The sequence below is a fragment of the Stegastes partitus genome, unplaced genomic scaffold, assembly GCF_000690725.1.
Source record: "Stegastes partitus isolate 25-593 unplaced genomic scaffold, Stegastes_partitus-1.0.2 Scaffold159, whole genome shotgun sequence".
Classification (NCBI taxonomy): Eukaryota; Metazoa; Chordata; class Actinopteri; family Pomacentridae; genus Stegastes; species Stegastes partitus.
The window spans coordinates 387,204-404,723 of record NW_007577890.1 but is presented as its reverse complement, the minus strand read 5'-3'; the positions used below and the strand labels follow the sequence as shown (position 1 = coordinate 404,723).

At 46.3% G+C, this 17,520-nt stretch overlaps 1 protein-coding gene across 1 annotated transcript in view; it reads left to right on the top strand.

Annotated features, from left to right (window-relative positions):
* Positions 1–17,520, top strand: part of tmprss3a (transmembrane serine protease 3a) — a 71,549-nt gene that overhangs the window by 31,577 nt on the left and 22,452 nt on the right. The window contains exons 7-9 of the mRNA XM_008279460.1: positions 3,043–3,208; positions 8,991–9,160; positions 10,288–10,383. Coding sequence (XP_008277682.1) covers positions 3,043–3,208; positions 8,991–9,160; positions 10,288–10,383 — 432 coding nt within the window. The remainder of the gene's footprint in view (positions 1–3,042; positions 3,209–8,990; positions 9,161–10,287; positions 10,384–17,520) is intronic.

Sequence of the window (17,520 nt, the reverse complement as noted above, 5' to 3'; positions counted from 1 at the left end):
AGGGTAGTTCTGATGGTGCGCTCAGCCAAGCGGACCACCCTCCTCAGGCCAAGAAGTCCTGCTGGGTGCTGCTGCCCATCCAGGTGGTGATGCTCCCAGCCAAAACACTCTCAAGGTGTAGGTGTAAAAGTTCCTAAGTACCTTGAGAGGGAGCTTGAAGTCCCTCAGGCATCTGAGGAGGTAGAGATGCTGTCGAGCCTTCTTCACCAGGGTGTGAATGTGACAGGAACACGTCAGATCCTGGCGATGTTGACACCCAGGTATTTGAAGCTCCACCTCTGTTCCGCTGATCCTGAGTGGGTGGTAAGCCCTCTGCTCCTCTTGCTGTAGTCCACAATCAGCTCTTTAGTCTTGCTGATGTCATGGCCAGGTGGCTGTAGGAACGTGTGTGCGGGACCCAAACAAGAGGGAGACGAGTTAAGAAGGTAAACAGGTTCATTGGGGAATCCAGGGGCGTGAGACCAGGAGGCAGGTGAGGGATCCAGGGGTCCACAGTGCAGCAGGAAAACCAGTGGTGAGGGTGGTGTCTAGTGCCGGTGCTTGTGAGGGGAGAGGTGAGGTCTGCGTGGTCAGCGTGAAGGCTGGTGCGGAAATCTTGAACGGTTGGAATGGAGGAGACGCTGGAATCACACAGAGAGAATGCAGGTTGCTGGAGAACCTGAAATTGAGCACAAGAGAAGGCTTAGTTAGCACAACTAAGTGGCCTGAATGTATCACGTATTGGGTAGGCAATCGTTTGGCGCTGGAGCACAAGTGAAGAGTGGCTTTATCCAGCAGGCTGATTGGGATGATGCGCCGCAGCTGTGGCAGAGCATCCTCCTCCAAATTAACCCCGCCCATCCCAAAACTCAGAAACCAGCCTTCCACACAAAAGACACAATCACAAGGAAACATGCACACCAACTAAACATGTCCATATCATTGGGAGGACCAATTGGACGGACAAAGGATTGATAGTTTTATCAATAGGAAAAGGTCCCGTGTAGCAGGGAGAGAGCTTGGTCTGTAGGGGCAGGTCCCAGGTCGACATCCACACCTGCTGGCCAACCCTGTATTCCGGTGCCGGGGAGCAATGGAGATCCATCAACTGCTTGTTGCGCTCGGCAGAGCGAGTGAGAGTTGCCTTGGCATTCCTCCAAACTCCACGGATCCGACGTAAGTGGTCCTCCATCGAAGGTACGGCCACCTCCTCCTCCTGCTCAGGGAATAAAGGTGGCTGGAAACTGTTGCAAATCGTAAAGGGTGACATATCTGTGGCGGAACTTGTGAGTGAGTTGTGCGCATATTCGACCCAAGGCAGATAAGTGCTCCAACAAACCGGGTGATGAGCGGCCACACAGCGCAAAGCCACTTCTAAACTCTGGTTAGCCCTCTCTGTCTGTCCATTTGTCTGAGGATGGTAACCAGAGGAGAGGCTTGCTGTTGCGCCTACCACTGTGTGTGACAAATAGGTCTAAACAGTGTGACTTGGGTCGGATCCTGTGTCAGACTGATCCACTCTCCATGCTTTGTTAAGGATAATTTATCATTTTAAGAATTTCATGAAGTTACCAGCGCTGCTCTTCCATGAGTGAGTGTGCACAACTAGGTCCAATCTAGTCTCCACCGCTGGCATAAATTTTATGGAAATGTGACTTGGATGTGCATTCAGACAGCTAGCATGCTCATTTGCCATCCGATTAATGGAATCCATCTGAAAGGAGCTTTTGGCAAGTACCACCTATCCAAATTTTGTTGTGGACCAAATACCGCCCCCCTGGCAGGGAGCTATACTTGTGTGTGTTTGTTCTGAGTACTTTATCCTTCACTAAATCCATTCCTGTTTTGTTACTTTCACCACAAATTTGGTCTGTAGTGTCAGTGTTAGGCCAAAGCCTGCCACACATTGTCCTATTTTTTTTAGCTGTAGTTTGGTTCTTGAACCTTGTTGTAATAAATTCCTTTGCTTGTACTTGGTTGCTTGTGATTCATGTTTGCACCTGGGTTGTCTAAGTAGCCATGACACTCCCCAACATCAGTGGCCTTTCCTACAGGACAACGAACCCTACTTCGCAGCAAGAGGTGCCTAGGAACAGTTCAAAGAACATGAAGAAGAACCCAAACCATTGTCCCATGCTCAAAACTCCCCATATCCCAATCTGTTCAAGTATCTACAGTCCACTTATTGGAGCCCTCCTCTAATGTATGCATTTCATACATCTGTGACATAAGGGTTTAGTAGCTTCTGCTCTGTTTTTTTTTTTTCAGCCACAATATAACCATGCTGTTTTAAGCCAAGTTGTTGAAGTTGGTGGGGGAAAAAAGCAAGCAGAAAAGTTTTTAGTCAATGTAAGATCTCAACCTTTAACAGTGAAGTCTTTGCCACATTACAGGGATTCACAATATTGTATGAAGTAACATAAGGACAAGACAAGAAATGGAAATACACTTTAAAAATTGGCTTAGCAGACATGTTGGTCCAGCACATAAGCAGGTCATAAGACGAATGAAGTAGAAATGGACCTTTCTCAACTGGACATCTATGGAAGGCTTCTGTTGTCAATTGAGATGGAAACAAGAGCAATAAAGTTATTCAATAACATAATGCTTTTTGAGAAGCAATTATTTAAATTATTTTAATAAACTACTTAGAATCTGTAGGCTCAAAAGTCGACTTTTCTCTTTGCTTCATGCTTCTTTCACATTATACAGAAGATTGTTAGGACCAATTTTCCTTAACTTTACTTTTCTTTCCAGCACTGTACTTCAAAAACAATACTTGGAGCCACATATTTCTCCTCTCCTCTGGAAAAACAAGATGAGGAGAAATTCTCTCTGGTCTTGTTTTACCAGTTCCAATACCATTATTGCAAGTTAGCTGTTCCACTAGTTACACAATAAATTGCTCTATTTGAAAGTACTACCAAACTGAATGTGATGAAGGACTTGGTCAGAGAGAATCATCTAAGACGTGGGATATTTGGTAGCGAGGGATGTCAGCGTGTGTGAGCTAGTGTTGACATTGTGATATTGCTGACCTATGACCCATATGTCTGTCTTCAGAATGTGGATCCAGGCCTCAGTACAGCACTCGTATTGTTGGAGGTAATATCTCCAAACCGGGCCAGTTCCCGTGGCAGGTCAGCCTCCACTACAAGAGTGAACACCTGTGTGGAGGCTCTATCATAACGTCACGCTGGATCCTCACTGCAGCGCACTGTGTATACGGGTGAGTCAGCAAATCAGACTTGAATAATCTACACACCGCACAAACATACAAAAGTCAGGAGAGATAGATACAGCACCACCACCACCATAGACTTTATATAAATATGGACAGCCCTTCAGTGATGTCATTTATAGGTTAATGGCTGTCTTCTTCTCACCATCTTGGTAGTGCCTGACTCCTCCAACTCCTGGCTAATTTAAAAATTAACAAAAAGGTAGAGCATTGAGTGGAGCTGCGGAGGGTCATGCAAACAGCTCCGAGCCATGGACTGTCATATGACAGCCCCCACCTGTCAGTCAAAGCAACACAGTTTTTAATTATATACCCTTAACTATATTCCATCCATCCATCCATTTTCTTCCACTTATCTGGGGTTGGGTCGTGGAGGCAGCAGGCGGAGCAGGTCATTCCAGACTTCCCTCCCCCCCCCCGGCGATGCTTTCCAGCTCTTCCTGGGGGATCCCGAGGCGTTCCCAGGCTAGCCGAGAGATATAATCCCTCCAGCGGGTCTGGGTATGCCCCGAGGTGTCCGACCAGGTGGACATGTTGGGAAACCTCCAGAGGAAGCCTCCCCGGAGACATCCGAAACAGATGTCCATACCACCTTAATTGGCTCTTTTCGACGCAAAGGAGCAGCGGCTCTACTCTGAGCTCCTTCCGGATGTCCGAGCTCCTCACCCTGTCTCTAAGGCTGAGCCCAACCACCCTGCGGAGGAAGCTCATTTCGGCCGCTTGTATCCGCGATTTTGTTCTTTCAGTCACGACCCAAAGCTCGTGACTATAGATGAGGGTTGGGATGTAGATGGACTGGAAAATCACGATGGTCCAGTACAGTGCTCGCATTATGGCTGACGCTGCACCGAGCTGCCTGTCCACCTCACGCTCCATTTTCCCATCACTCGTGAAAAAGATCCCAAGATACTTAAACTTCCTCGCTTGAGGAAGCAATTCCTCCCCACCCAGAGGGAGCAATCCACCGATTTCCAGCAGAGGACCATGGCCTCGGACTTGGAGATACTAATCCGTATCCCCGCCGCTTCGCACTCGGCTGCAAACTGCTCCAGTGCGAGCTGAAGGCCACGGTCTGATGAAGCCAGCAGTACCACATTGTCTGCAAAAAGCAGAGACGCGATCCTGAGGTCCCCAAACCGGACACCCTCCTCTCCTCACCCTGGCTGCGTCTTGAGATCCTGTCCATGAAGACCACAAACAGGATCGTGGACAAGGGGCAGCCCTGGCAGAGTCCAGCACCCACTGGGAACGTGTCTTACTTATTAACTTATTGCCGAGAATACGGACACAGCTTGTAATTTGGTTGTACAGGGACCGCCAGGCTTGTAGCAGCGAACCTGGCACCCCATACCCTCCCTCAGTACCCCCCACAGAGTTCCTCGGGAAACACGGTCATAGGCCTTCTCCAGATCCACAAAGCACATGTGGACTGGCAGATCGAATTCCTATGTCCCCCTCAGCAGCTCTGCAAGGGTAAAGAGCTGGTGCATTGTTCTACAACCAGGACGGAATCCGCATTAGTGATGTGCAGATCGATACTGAAATATCGATACTTCTGATACAAGATCCTTATGCTCCAAAATCAATTCTCAAATCAAAATATCAATACTTTTGATACTTCAGTCACTTGAGGTAATGTATATCATTACCAGGAGCACAATGGAAAGTAACTAAACTATTGAGATCTTGACAAAATGACAAGCGGTTGGTGGGAACTACTTTTTCTTCCGCCTGAGTAAGTGCGTAATGTGTAATGTGTAATGTGTAATGCGTAAGCGCGGCGGCACACTGCTCAGTCAGTCAGTCTGGCAGAGCGTAAACAGAGTCAAACAGCCAAGACGCAGTTTGTGATGCTTGTGGGAAAACGGTAAGGAGTTTTGGCAACACAAAAAACTTTGTGAAACACCTCAAGTTAAACCACAACACAGAATACAAGACATTTCTGATGAGACGGACAGAAGAGGAGAGCACGGTCAGGTGCTGATGCTAGGGCAGGACGTCTCTGGAGGAGTCCTTCAGTGCTGCAGGCAGCACTGTCCAGGTACAGAGGGAGGACGGGTGGAGCTTTACGCGGTGTTAAGCACTGTTGCTGTGTGAGTTGTTCAAATGAATAAATATAGTTATGAAATAGGTAGCTAAATAAATATATGTTTCAACAAATAGCTGCATGAGTTCGACTTGGAATAATAATACGTGTATCACTGAGATAATCTTACATAGGCCAAAAAGCCTAGATTTATTCAGGTAAGGTTTCCTAAAGAATTGATCATTTAAAGTGGATTACATAAACTAGGTGTCATTGAATTATACAGAGCAATTGCGATAAAATGTAACTATTATTATTTACAATCAGTCTATTTTGCTTGAACTGTTAAATGAATTTTCTCAAATGTAGGTATTGACAAATTTGTGTAATTATTGTGGCATTTATTATATATGTTCTCTGTTTGGGTTTTTTGTTGTTGTATTAGCTTGGCTATATTGTAAATGAGGCCACTACCTCAATATCCATCCATTATCTATATACCGCTTAATCCTCACTATGGTCGCGGGGGGGCTGGAGCCTATCCCAGCCAACTTAGGGCGAAGGCAGGGGACACCTGGACACGTCGCCAGTCCATCGCAAGGCTACACTTAGAGACAGACAACCAAGCACACTCACATTCACACCCATGGACAATTTAGAATCACCAATTAATCTCAACATGTTTTTGGACCTTGTGGGAGGAAGCCGGAGAACCCGGAGAGAACCCATGCTGCACGGGAGAACATGCAGAAGGATTCCGGTGCCCCCACTGGGACGGGAACCGGCAACCTTCTTGCTGCGAGGCAACAGTGCTAACCAATTGCGCCACCTTGCAGCCCCTACCTCAATTTATAAATTTAAAATGAATAAATAAATAAGTTACTCTGATGTCTTATATAATTATGAAGCTATTATTTGAAATACATTACTTTTATTAGATTTACCACACATTAGGTGTGTTTGCACAAAGTATCGGTATCGGATTGGTATCACCAATGCCAGCCTTCATTTTACTTATCGGACAGCAAACCTTAATAATGCTGTGTTCTTCTGAGTGACCACACAGTCATAGGTGAAGAGGGAGTAGAGCATTGGACTCAGCACACAGCCTTGGGAGCAGCCTGTGCTTAACTTTCTGATGCCAGATAACCGGTCCCCAACTCTGACCAACTGAGGTCTGTCAGAGAGGAAGTCCAGCACCCAGATACAGAGGGATGGTGTCAGAACAAGGAGGAGGAGCTTCTCACACAACCTCAGAGAGACGACAGTGTTAAATGCTGAGCTGTAATCAACAAACAGCATCCTCACATATGAGTCCGCCCTCTCGAGGGAGAGAACAGTGTGAAACGCAGCATTCACAGCATCGTCAGTAGAGCAATTCTGACGATACGCCTACAGTGATGGTTTGAGCGTGGGGGGTACCATGTTCTTGATGTGTGCCATGACTCTCCTCTCAATGCACTTCATCACAATAGGGGTGAGTGCAATGGGACGATAGTCATTGAGACACTCAACAGGGGATTTCTTTGGGAGGGGCACAATGGTAGTTGATTTGAAACAGGAGGGAACACTCGCTCTGGCCAGGGAAAGGTTGAAAAACATCTGTGAAGACATCATCCAGCTCTGACAAACAGGCTCTGAGCACGCGGCCCAAGATGGTGTCTGGGCCGGGGGTTATTCCGGCCCATAGCCCAGCGCACCTCCACTGATGTCACTGACAGAGGGGCATCCTGTATGTTGTTGATGATGATTGGCAGCTCCTCTGGGAGTAGAACTCGTTGAGCTGATCTTCTAGTCCCGCCTGGCTGGATGTTGACCATGAGCTCCTCTGCCTGTAGCCAGTGATGTGCTGACGTCCTTGCCACATGCTCCTTGAGTCTGAGGTGGTGTAGTAGTCCTCAAGTTTCAGCCTGTAGTGCTTCTTGGTTTGCCTGACGGATCTCTGCAGGTCGTATCTGGCCTTGTTTTTATCTGTCAGAGTCACCAGAAGCAAAATCAGCAGAGCGAGCATGCAGCTTGGACTTCAACTCTCCATTAATCCACAGCTTGTTGTTGGGGTAGCTCCTGCAGCGTTCTGTCGGAATGATGTCTGTGCAGGTGCTGATGTATCCAGTCACAGCAGCAGCATACTCCTCTTGAGCCACAGAACAGTCTCCTCTCTGAGCTGCAGATCTAAACACTGTCCAGTCTGTGCTCCCTAAGCAGTCCTGAAGAAAAGTCTGCTCCAGTTCCTCATTCCAAACTTTGAGGGTCATGCTCACAGGAGGGGATATCTTGAGTAGCTGTCTGTAGGCAGGATACAAAAACACAGAGAGATGGTCTGAAAGTCCAAAGTGGAGGGGGGGCACTGCTCTGTAAGCGTCCTTCACGTTGCAGTAGACTTGGGGAAAGGTGTTTAAAGCCCTTGTAGCAAAGTCTACATGCTGATGGTGCTTGGGAAGGACTTTCTTCAGGGTGCAGTGGTTGAAATCACCAGCAGTGATGAAAACAGCATCCAGGTGGAGAGTTTCATGCTTGCTGATGAGTTCCAGCAGCACCCGAGTGCAGTCACATGATCGGCTCACGGCGGAATGTAAATGGTGAGCAGAAAGATACCGTTGAACTCCCTCGGTAGATAGAAGGGTCTGCACTTAAGCATTAGCAGTTCAATGTCTGGAGAACAGTGCCTTTCGGTTACGTGGACATCTATACACCATCTGTCGTTCACATAAGCACATAAACACTCCTTCCCTGCTCTTCCCCGAGGCCAACATGCGGTCTCCGCAGTGCCCACTCATGTTTAAGGTCCCTCAAGATCTGATGACGATTCCTGACACAGAACGGATGAGTGCACGGTCATCTCGTGGGTAGAAAAACGTTTCCTGCCACAACCAGCTGCATGAAGAAGGAAGTTCTTCCTCTCGAAGCAGAACCGTAAAGCTCCACTGAAGTTTGCTGCTGATCGCATGGACAAAGAAAAGACCTTCTGGAGGAAAGTTCTGTGATCAGATGAAACAGAAATTGAGCTTTTTGGCCACAATGACAAGAACAATGTTTGGAGGAGAGAAAGTGAGGCCTTTATCTACCATCAGGCATGATGCTGGCAGTATCATGCTCTGGGGCTGTTTTGCTGCCAGTGGAACTGGCAAAATGGAAAACTGGAAAATTGAGTATTACCTCCATGTTCTTCAGGAAAACGTGGATGCAGTTTGATGTTTCAACAAGACAGTGCTCCCAAACACATCAGGAATGGTGACATACTGCTTAAATCAAGCTAGAATTAAAGGTTTCAGACGGGCCTCCCCAAAAATCCTGACTTAAACCCCATCAAGAACCTGTGGACTGTGATACAGACACAAGTCTGTCAGAAAGCAAACTAATTTTGTTCAACTGTGCCATTTCTGTCAATATTAATGGTCAAAGATACAACCACAAGCTTGTCAGAAGCTTGTGGTAGGCTACCAAAAGCATCTCGTAGAGCTGAAAATGTTTCTTTTATATCTTTTATGACAAGAGGCTTACAGAAGTCATTGGAAACTCAAAACTGCCGTAATATACATGGTCTTTACAGGTGTATGTAAACTTTTGTTCACGACTATATATTTAGGAAGAGTTCATTTACATTAACAAAACATGAACATGCAACAACTTTTCCACCGTTGCCTGAGAAAGAAAAGTGGTATATTTTGTTGGGCAGTTATCTCTTTATATATAGTGACAGAAATATTGCGTTTTCTTGGAAAATGGCCTCCTGTTTGTGCACAGGTTTGAAGATTCCTCACTGTGGGCGGTCCATGTGGGACTGACGGAGCAGCTGATCCATGGAGCCCAGTCTCTGACTGTGGAAAGTATCGTATACCATTCTCGCTACCGGCACAGAGGACTGGACTACGACATTGCATTGATGAAACTGGCCAGGCCCCTTGTTTTTAATGGTATTAGAGTCCTTTTTCAAGAACATGCTGTGTCCAAACTTGCTCATTCATGCACATAGTTCAAGGTGTCAAGTTCTCCACTGTAAAAATTTTATTATCAGACTCAAGTGGCAAAAGACCTCTGAGAAATTGTTCATTCTTACATATTTTTCTAAATTAAGTTCATCTTCTTTTAAATGTACCTGACACATACTACTGTAAGTGGATACATCACCATTTGGATGCACTTCAGTGCAAACAACAAAAACAGAACACATCACAGTTACTATAGTAAACGTATACATCATCATTAAAATATACTTTATTGCGTACAACAGTATGCGAATGTTGTACTGTTCATATGTATTTCACTACATTAAACAGTAAGTCAGCACATCATAGTTTACATGCTTCAGTATTTATCGCAGTAAGCATAATACCAGCTGATGTATTATTGTATTACTATACTGTATTATAGCTACATTTTGGTGCCAGACTCCCTGATAAGATCACAAAGGTTTAAAGCAGGGGTGTCAAACTCCGGTCCTCGAGGGCCGCAATCCTGCAAGTTTTAGATGTTTCCCTCTTCCAACACACCTGATTCAAATGATCAGGATCATTATCAGGCTTCTGCAGAGCTTGATGATGAGCTCATCATTTGAATCAGGTGTGTTGGAAGAAGGAAACATCTAAAACATACAGGATTGCGGCCCTCGAGGACCAGAATTCGACACCCCTGGTATAAAGTTTAGGTAAAAACAGCCTATGCCACCTTTAAGTGAAATTCTTGTACATTTTGTCTTATTTCCCCATTTACCCTTGCAGTTAGCCAACACGATTGTTCCAGCATACTACATTCTGTGTGTGCTTTTAGTCTGGCTCAGATACATGTCCAAATGATTAATGGAGAGCTACTGGAAAGCTACGCAGCTTACACTGATATACTTCACTATACAATACAGATCAAAAACTACTTTTCACTTTAACAAAAAAAAAAAATTTAAAATTCCTACCTTACAGCTCTTCTACCCTGTCCTTGCTTTACTCCTGTGAAGTGACTGCTTCTTTTCCAAAGTATTACCCACAGTTGTGCACAGTGTGTATGTGATACTCTTGGAGGTGCAGTTCATTAGCTTTCTCTTCTGTAGGCCTTGTGGAGCCCATCTGCCTTCCCAACTATGGAGAGGAGTTTACGGAGGGCACCATGTGCTGGATCTCTGGCTGGGGAGCAACAGAGGAAGATGGTAAGTCTGAATGTGGAAAATAAATTATTTCTAGTCTCACTTAGCCACAGCTACATTTTTAGTTGGTAGGGCGGCTGTGGCTCAGGTGGTAGAGCGGTTGTCCTCTGATCGTAAGGTTGGCAGTTTGATTCCCGCCCCCTCCACAGTCGAAGTGTCCTTGGGCAAGACACTGAATCCGAAGTTGCTCCCAATGGCAGCCTAGTGCCTTGCATGGCAGCTCTGTCGCCGTTAGTGTATGAATGTGTGTGTGAATGGGTGAATGAGAAACATTGTAAAGCGCTTTGAGTGCCGCAAAGGTATATAAGTATATAAGTGCAGACCATTTATCATTTACCTCATCCCACTCCAACCCAACCAGTCGAGGCAGATGGCCTCCTTTCCTGAGCCTGGTTCTGCCGGAGGTTTTTTTTCCACCCTCTCTTGGGGGGGTTTGGTTCCTTTCTGTGACGGCCCAAGCTCTGTAGCAGGAAAGGCCGAACGAAAGGGGAGGCAGGAGAAACAGGTTAAAGGAAATAGGTTTATTAAACAAGGTGAGGGAGTGGAGGACACCAGGTGGAGGAATCTGGTGCCAGTCGAGGGGGTGCAGGAAGGAATTCATCCGTGCTGAGGTCCGTGAAGGGAGTGCTGCCGAGGCTGTGCCGGGGAGGGAGGCGTGGAGGAGGATTCCGAGGACGGTGCGTGCAGGAACGGTGCTCAGGGAACGGTGCTCGTGGATAATCTTCCCGTTGTAGGTGCTCGAAGAGAGATCCTTCTTGTAAGGGTGCTCGTGACCGTGGATTCCGTAGAGTGGGCTGGTGGACGATAAGGCTGGAGAACTGGAGCCGAGGAGGGACGCTGGAGGCACACAGAGAACCACGAATTAACTCGAAACTCGAAAACACAAACTTAGCTTGAGGCTCAACAAAGTGTAGCAGCTAAGCGGCCTGACTGTACCACTGGGGATGTATCACAATCATCTGGCGCTGGAGTTCTGTGAGACGCTCGTATTTGAGGTCCTCCGCTGATGAGTCGATGAGCCACAGCTGCCAGCGCGAGAGCGTTCTTCCCCGATTGGCTCCGCCCAGCCTGCAGAGAAAAGCCACACGCCCACCAAAGACACAGAAAACCAAAACACAGAACATGCTCCATAACCCTCACACTTCCCACCACTGCCAACCGCTTGCTCAGAGGCAGTCAAAAGGCTACTTTGGATTGTTGGGTTCTCTGTTTAAATTCATAAGGTCTATACCTTACTTTGTTAAGTGCTATGTGATGACATATGTTGTAAACTGCGCTATGCAAATTGAATTAAATTGAATTGAATTGAACTGAATCTCCATAATCCTCCGGACCTCCACATTGGATTCCTCTGCAGCTGCACTCACCATCCCTGCCCACTGATCCCAGCCCCATTCATTGTTCACATTGATTCATATTTAGTGTCTAGTTGTATTTCCTTTGTTTGGCCAGCAGATGACCTGCTTGCTCTTCACTAGTTTACATTCTATTTTTGCATTACCACCGCCCAGTCCACAGAGGTCCCACTAGTTCAATACAGTGGTGTGTAAACTGTTTTCTATTTCCATTCCCTCTATCATTTATTGTAAATAAATCTTTTATTGTTTGAACCCTCGCTTCTGTTACCATTTAGGTACCTGCCAATCCTTTCTGACACAAGTGTCGCTCGTTTTTGATCTACAGCCTCTGTCTTATTCTACCGATAGGGCTAAAAAAGCTTATTTAGTGAGTTTATTGAAAGGCTCAGCTTGAGAATGGGGGATGGCTGTGTGGGAAAGTCAGTCAGGATTATGTGCTTCATATGATGCCTTTGTAGCAGAAATGAAGAAGGTGTTTGATCATCCCCTTCGTGGCAAAGACGCTGGCAACCGGCTAAACACCCTGAAGCAAGGGACCAGAAGCACAGCTGCGTTCTCAGTGGAATCCCGAACCCTGGCAGTAGAAGGTGGCTGAAATGGCACGACTCTACAGGGAGTGTTCTATAAAAGATTGAATGAGTCCTTGAATAACGAACTAGCCACCGGTGACAACGTTTCCAGCTTTGAAGCCATCATTGTTATGGCCATTCGTCTGGATAATCGGGTGAGAGAGAAAAGGAGGGAGCAAATGCAGCATTCCAGCTCCACTGTCATCAGCCAGTCCAGTTCCACCAGGCCTCCACTGATCGTGTCACAGCCTGCCAAGCCTGTTTCTGAGCCCATGCAGATTGGCTGTGCACATCTGACTCAGCAAGAGAAAGACCAGAGTCGAGCTAATAATTCCTGCCTGTACTTACTGTGGTAAGAATGGCCATTACATCGCTAACTGTCCTTTTCGACCAATAAAAGGACAGGCTCACCCGTAACTGAGGGAATACAGGCAAGCCGCACCTCTACAACATCCTTCAAGAGGCTTCAGTTGGCAGCATCACTCTGTTGGCAGGCCCAGTCCCTACCTGTTTCTGCATTGGTTGACTCCAGGGCAGATGAGAATTTTTTGGACAGCAAGCTGGCCAGGCAACTCTGCATTCCTACCATTTCTTTGGACAATCCTCTTGAGGCCTGACCTCTGAACAGACTGCACCTGGCCTAAGTTTGCTTTACGACGGTTCCAGTGACACTAGTCTTGGCTGGCAACCATCAGGAGGTTATAATGTTCCACCTTATCGACCAGCGCAATCCTCTGATGTTGTTGGGATATCCCTTGTTTCATCTGCATAACCCAGTGATTGATTGGAACAGGACCACAATGCCATGCGAGCTGTCTTTATTTCGTCCTGATCCTGGTAAAGTCCAGTTCTGTTCCAGTCCCAGTTAAATCTGTTGATCTTTCCCTTGTGTCCCAAGTTTATTATGACCTGGCTGCAGCTTTTAGCAAAGGATGATGCTTTATCCCTGTTTCCCTAACGGTTCAGGAACTCAGGCGCAGACGACAGAGACACGGCAGACAGCCAGATAAATGCAGAAGTGAATTTATTTACAAAATGTGGTGCAAATATTTACAGTGAATCAGAAAAACTCAGAAACTAAATGGTGAACTACAACTAGAGCTAACTTAACAGAGCGACAGGAAAACAAACCTAAACACATGAGCGCTATCTAGCGATACGGCGGACTGACAGACGGAGAAACAAGCTAAACCAAAACCTGAGCACGGAACAGCAAACAATAAGCAAAAACCAACACTATTTACACTATTTACACTATTTACAAAACCTATAGTTGACTGTCACCTGACAGAGCAGCGTAGGGAAAAGGGAAGGGGGTCCAGGCTGACGGGAGCAGGAGATGAGGAGCTGTAGGCAGCTGAGCACGCAGCGGACTGAGGTGGAATTATCTCCGCTCTTTGACATACAGGTGGGGATGGCAGACTGAGGTGAAATTGTCTCTGCTCTTCGGCATACAGCTGGGAACAGCAGACTGAGGTGGAATTGTCTCTGCTCTTCAGCTTGCAGCTGGGGACGGCAGACAGGCAGGTGAAGGTCAGACTGAAGGCACGACTGACGAGGTTCAGACTCAGACAGGGCTGGAACTGACGGGTTCAGCAGACAAACTGGAGAATGGTCCGGCAACGCTGGTGGATTCTGCTGCAGCTTATAAAGGGCAGGTGTTGGCACTCAGGCTCCCACCGTCATCATAGTGATTGCCAACACCTGCTGCCACCAACCGTTGCTGCCCCAGGGCATGCCCTCCTACAGGGCTCAAGCTGAGTGGAGGAGAGAGAGTGACTGCCAGCACGCAGGTTTCAGAGGTGGGCGTGACACTCCCCATCGACCATACGATAGACTTCTTGCCCTTGTGCACATTACCAACTAGCCGCCTTTACAACCTGTCCAAACCCAAACAAGCCACCATGGAGAAATACATCAATGAGTCCCTCGCCGCTGGGATTGTTCGACCATTCTCGTCACCAGTGAAAGCAGGATTCTTCTTTGTGGATAAGAAGGACAAGACACTCTGTCCCTGCATTGACTTTTGTGGCATCAACGATATCCCAATTAAAAAGATCTACCCCCTGCCACTCATCAACTCTGCCTTCACTCCACTACATGGGGCTTCTGTCTTCGCGAAACTGGATTTAAGAAATGTATACCATGTGATCCGCATTTGTCAAGGAGACGAGTGGACGACAGCCTTTAGCACACCGCTTGGACATTTCAAACACCTGCTAATGCCCTTTGGACTAACCAATGCATCCACTGTCTTTCCGAACCTCATAAATGACATCCTCCACAACATGATGAACCGGTTTGTGTTTGTTTACCTGGACGACAACCTTATCTACTCCAGATCCCCTGAAGAGCATGTTTCCCATGTCTGTCAAGTGTTTGAAAGGCTGCTAAAAAATAGTTATTTGTCAAGACAGAAAAATGTGAATTTCATGCTGTGCTTTTCAGGCACCAACTCTTTGCTGGGCCAGGGGCTGGGGACGGGGTTATTGTCACCACCGAGACCGATGAATGAGACACACAAGCGGTGATTTGTGTTGTTTGTAGCCAGGACGTCCCTGGTCTAATTATAGATGTATTGGAATGAGTCCCGGGACACGCGGAACTGTTTCACACTGAAAGCCGGTACACTTGTGTCCCACCAGTAGCACCACAGCGGTAGTCGCACACCAGTCTGAGCACTGTAGCTACCAACAGCAGCTACCGCAGCCTGCTATGTGGGAAGTTCGGGGAACACTGTAAATTGTAGTCTATCGATAAGAAAATGTTTACAAGTCATATGTTTTGTCTGTGACAAGATGGGAAGTGTGACCAAATGACAAAGTTGGTCACACCAGTAAAAAAAAAAAAATGTCTGATGTCCTGTGTGTACTTTGGTGTGGCACGAGTGTTGTTCAGCTACGAATGCAGTGACGTATGGCATGGCTCTAATTTGGCTCCTTGCTGATGGAAAAGCAACCAGTTCTTTGGAAGTGCCAGATTTGAACTAACTAAGCACTGGCCCTAGCACCGCCATGGAGCTGGCACCTGATTCTTTTGGAAAAAAGGTTCTTGAAGCTGTCTGCCGTGAGGGATTGGTCGCAACTTGAGAATCGTAAGTAGCTCGAGTGATTCTTGGGGTTCACTATTTCTATAGATGCTTCATATGTGACTATAGTAAGATTGTAGCCCCACTTACTCCCATGACCAACACCATACGTCCCTTCACTTGGACTCCAGAAACCAACCAGGCCTTCCAAACCCTGAAAACCCAATTCACCTCAGCCCCTGTCTTGAGCCAGCCAGATCCCCAGCTACAGTTCATTATTGAAGTGGATGCCTCGGATACCGGAGTTGGTGCAGTGCTCTCCCAGAAAAGGCCTTCGGATAATAAGTTACATCCATGTGCCGTTTTCCCTCTGTGTGTCTCTCCCCCGCCGAGTGGAATTACGACTAGGGTCTGACCGATTTAATCGGCCAGCTGATAAACTGTTTTCTATTTCCGTTTCCTGTGTCATTTATTTATTGTAAATAAATCTTTTCTTGTTTGAAGGCATTTTCCTGTTGTGTCGTTTGTCTGCACCTGAGTCCGAAACCCGATCCGTAACAGAAAACCTAAAATCATCAGGCAGAAGGTTGGGTCTTGGGGGATGAAGAAATAGCCACAGTGCCGTGAAAAAGCATTTGCCCCCTTCTCAAGTTCTTATTTTTTTGCACATTTTCCTCACTTTAATGTTTAAGGTCATCAAACAAGTGTAAATATCAGACAAAGATAACCCAAGTAAACACAAAACTTAAGTTTCAAGTCTGGACTTTGACTAGGTCACTCCAAAACCTTCATTTAGTTTTTTTTAAGCCATTCAGAAGTGGACTTGCTGGTGTGTCGTTGTCCTGCTGCAAAACCCAAGTGGGTTTTAGCTTGAGGTCACAAACTGATGCCCTGAACATTCTCCTTCTGGATTTTCTGGTAGAGAGCAGAATTCATGGTTCCATCAAGTTCCATCAAGTCGTCCAGTTCCTGAAGCAGCAAAGCAGCCACCACCATGTCTGACTGTTGCTATGATGTTCTTTTTCTAAAAACCTGTGTTACTTTTACGCCAGATGTCTGTGAATATTCTCAGTCATCCAGGTCATGGTTGTTCTCGTAGTTTAGTCATAGCAACTGGACTGCTTGAGTTTCTTGAGGATGTTTTACCTCTCATCCAAGCGGCTTCATTCCAACGTCCAACATCTTCAAGAAACTCAAGCAGTGCAGTTGCTACAATTAAAGACATTTCACCTCTCATCCAAGAGGCTTCATCAGTTCTGACTGGAATGAAGCCTCTTGGATGAGAGGTAAAACATCTTCAAGAAACTCAGGCAGTCCAGTTGTGGTAAACTACGATAAAATTTTTACGCCAGATGAAACGAGACACACACCTTCCAAAAAGTTCCACTTTGGTCTCATCAGTCCATAGAATATTCTCCCAAAAGTCTTAGGGATCATTCAGATGTTTGTTTGCAAAAGTAAGATGAGCCTTTATGTTCTTCTTGGTCAGCAGTGGTTTTGGCCTTGAACTCTGCCATGGAGGCCATGTTTGCCCTGCAGTCTCTTCCTTATTGGTGAGTCATGAACACTGACCTTAACTGAGGCAGGGGAGGCCTTCAGTTCTTTAGATGTTGTCTTGGGTTCCCTTGTGACCTCCTGGATGAGTCGTCACTGTGCTCTTGGGGTCATTTTAGTCGGCCGGTCGACCACTGTTCCATGTTTTCTCCATTTGTGGATAATGGCTCTCACCACGGTTCACTGGAGTCCTAAAGCTTTAGAAATGTCTTTGTAACCCTTTCCAGACTGATAGATGTCAATTACTTTATTTCTTATCTGTTCTTGAGTTTCTTTGGATCGTGGCATTTTGTTGCACCTTTTTCAGATCTTTTGGCTGACTTCATTCTGTCAGACAGGTTGTATTTAAGTGATTTCTTGATTGAACAGGTCTGGAGGTAATCAGGCTTGGGTGTGGTCGGTGAAATCGAACTCAGCTTTCTAAAAAATGTGTTTAGCCCCAGTTAATTCATGATTTAACAAGGGGGGCAATTACTTTTTCACACATGGCCAAGTAGGTTTGGATATCTTTTTTTTTCCTTAAAACATTAAATCATCATTTAAAAACTGCATTTTGTGTTTACTGTGATTATCTTTGTTGAATTTATACATTTGTTTGATGATCTTAAACATTTAAGTGGGGGAAATATTT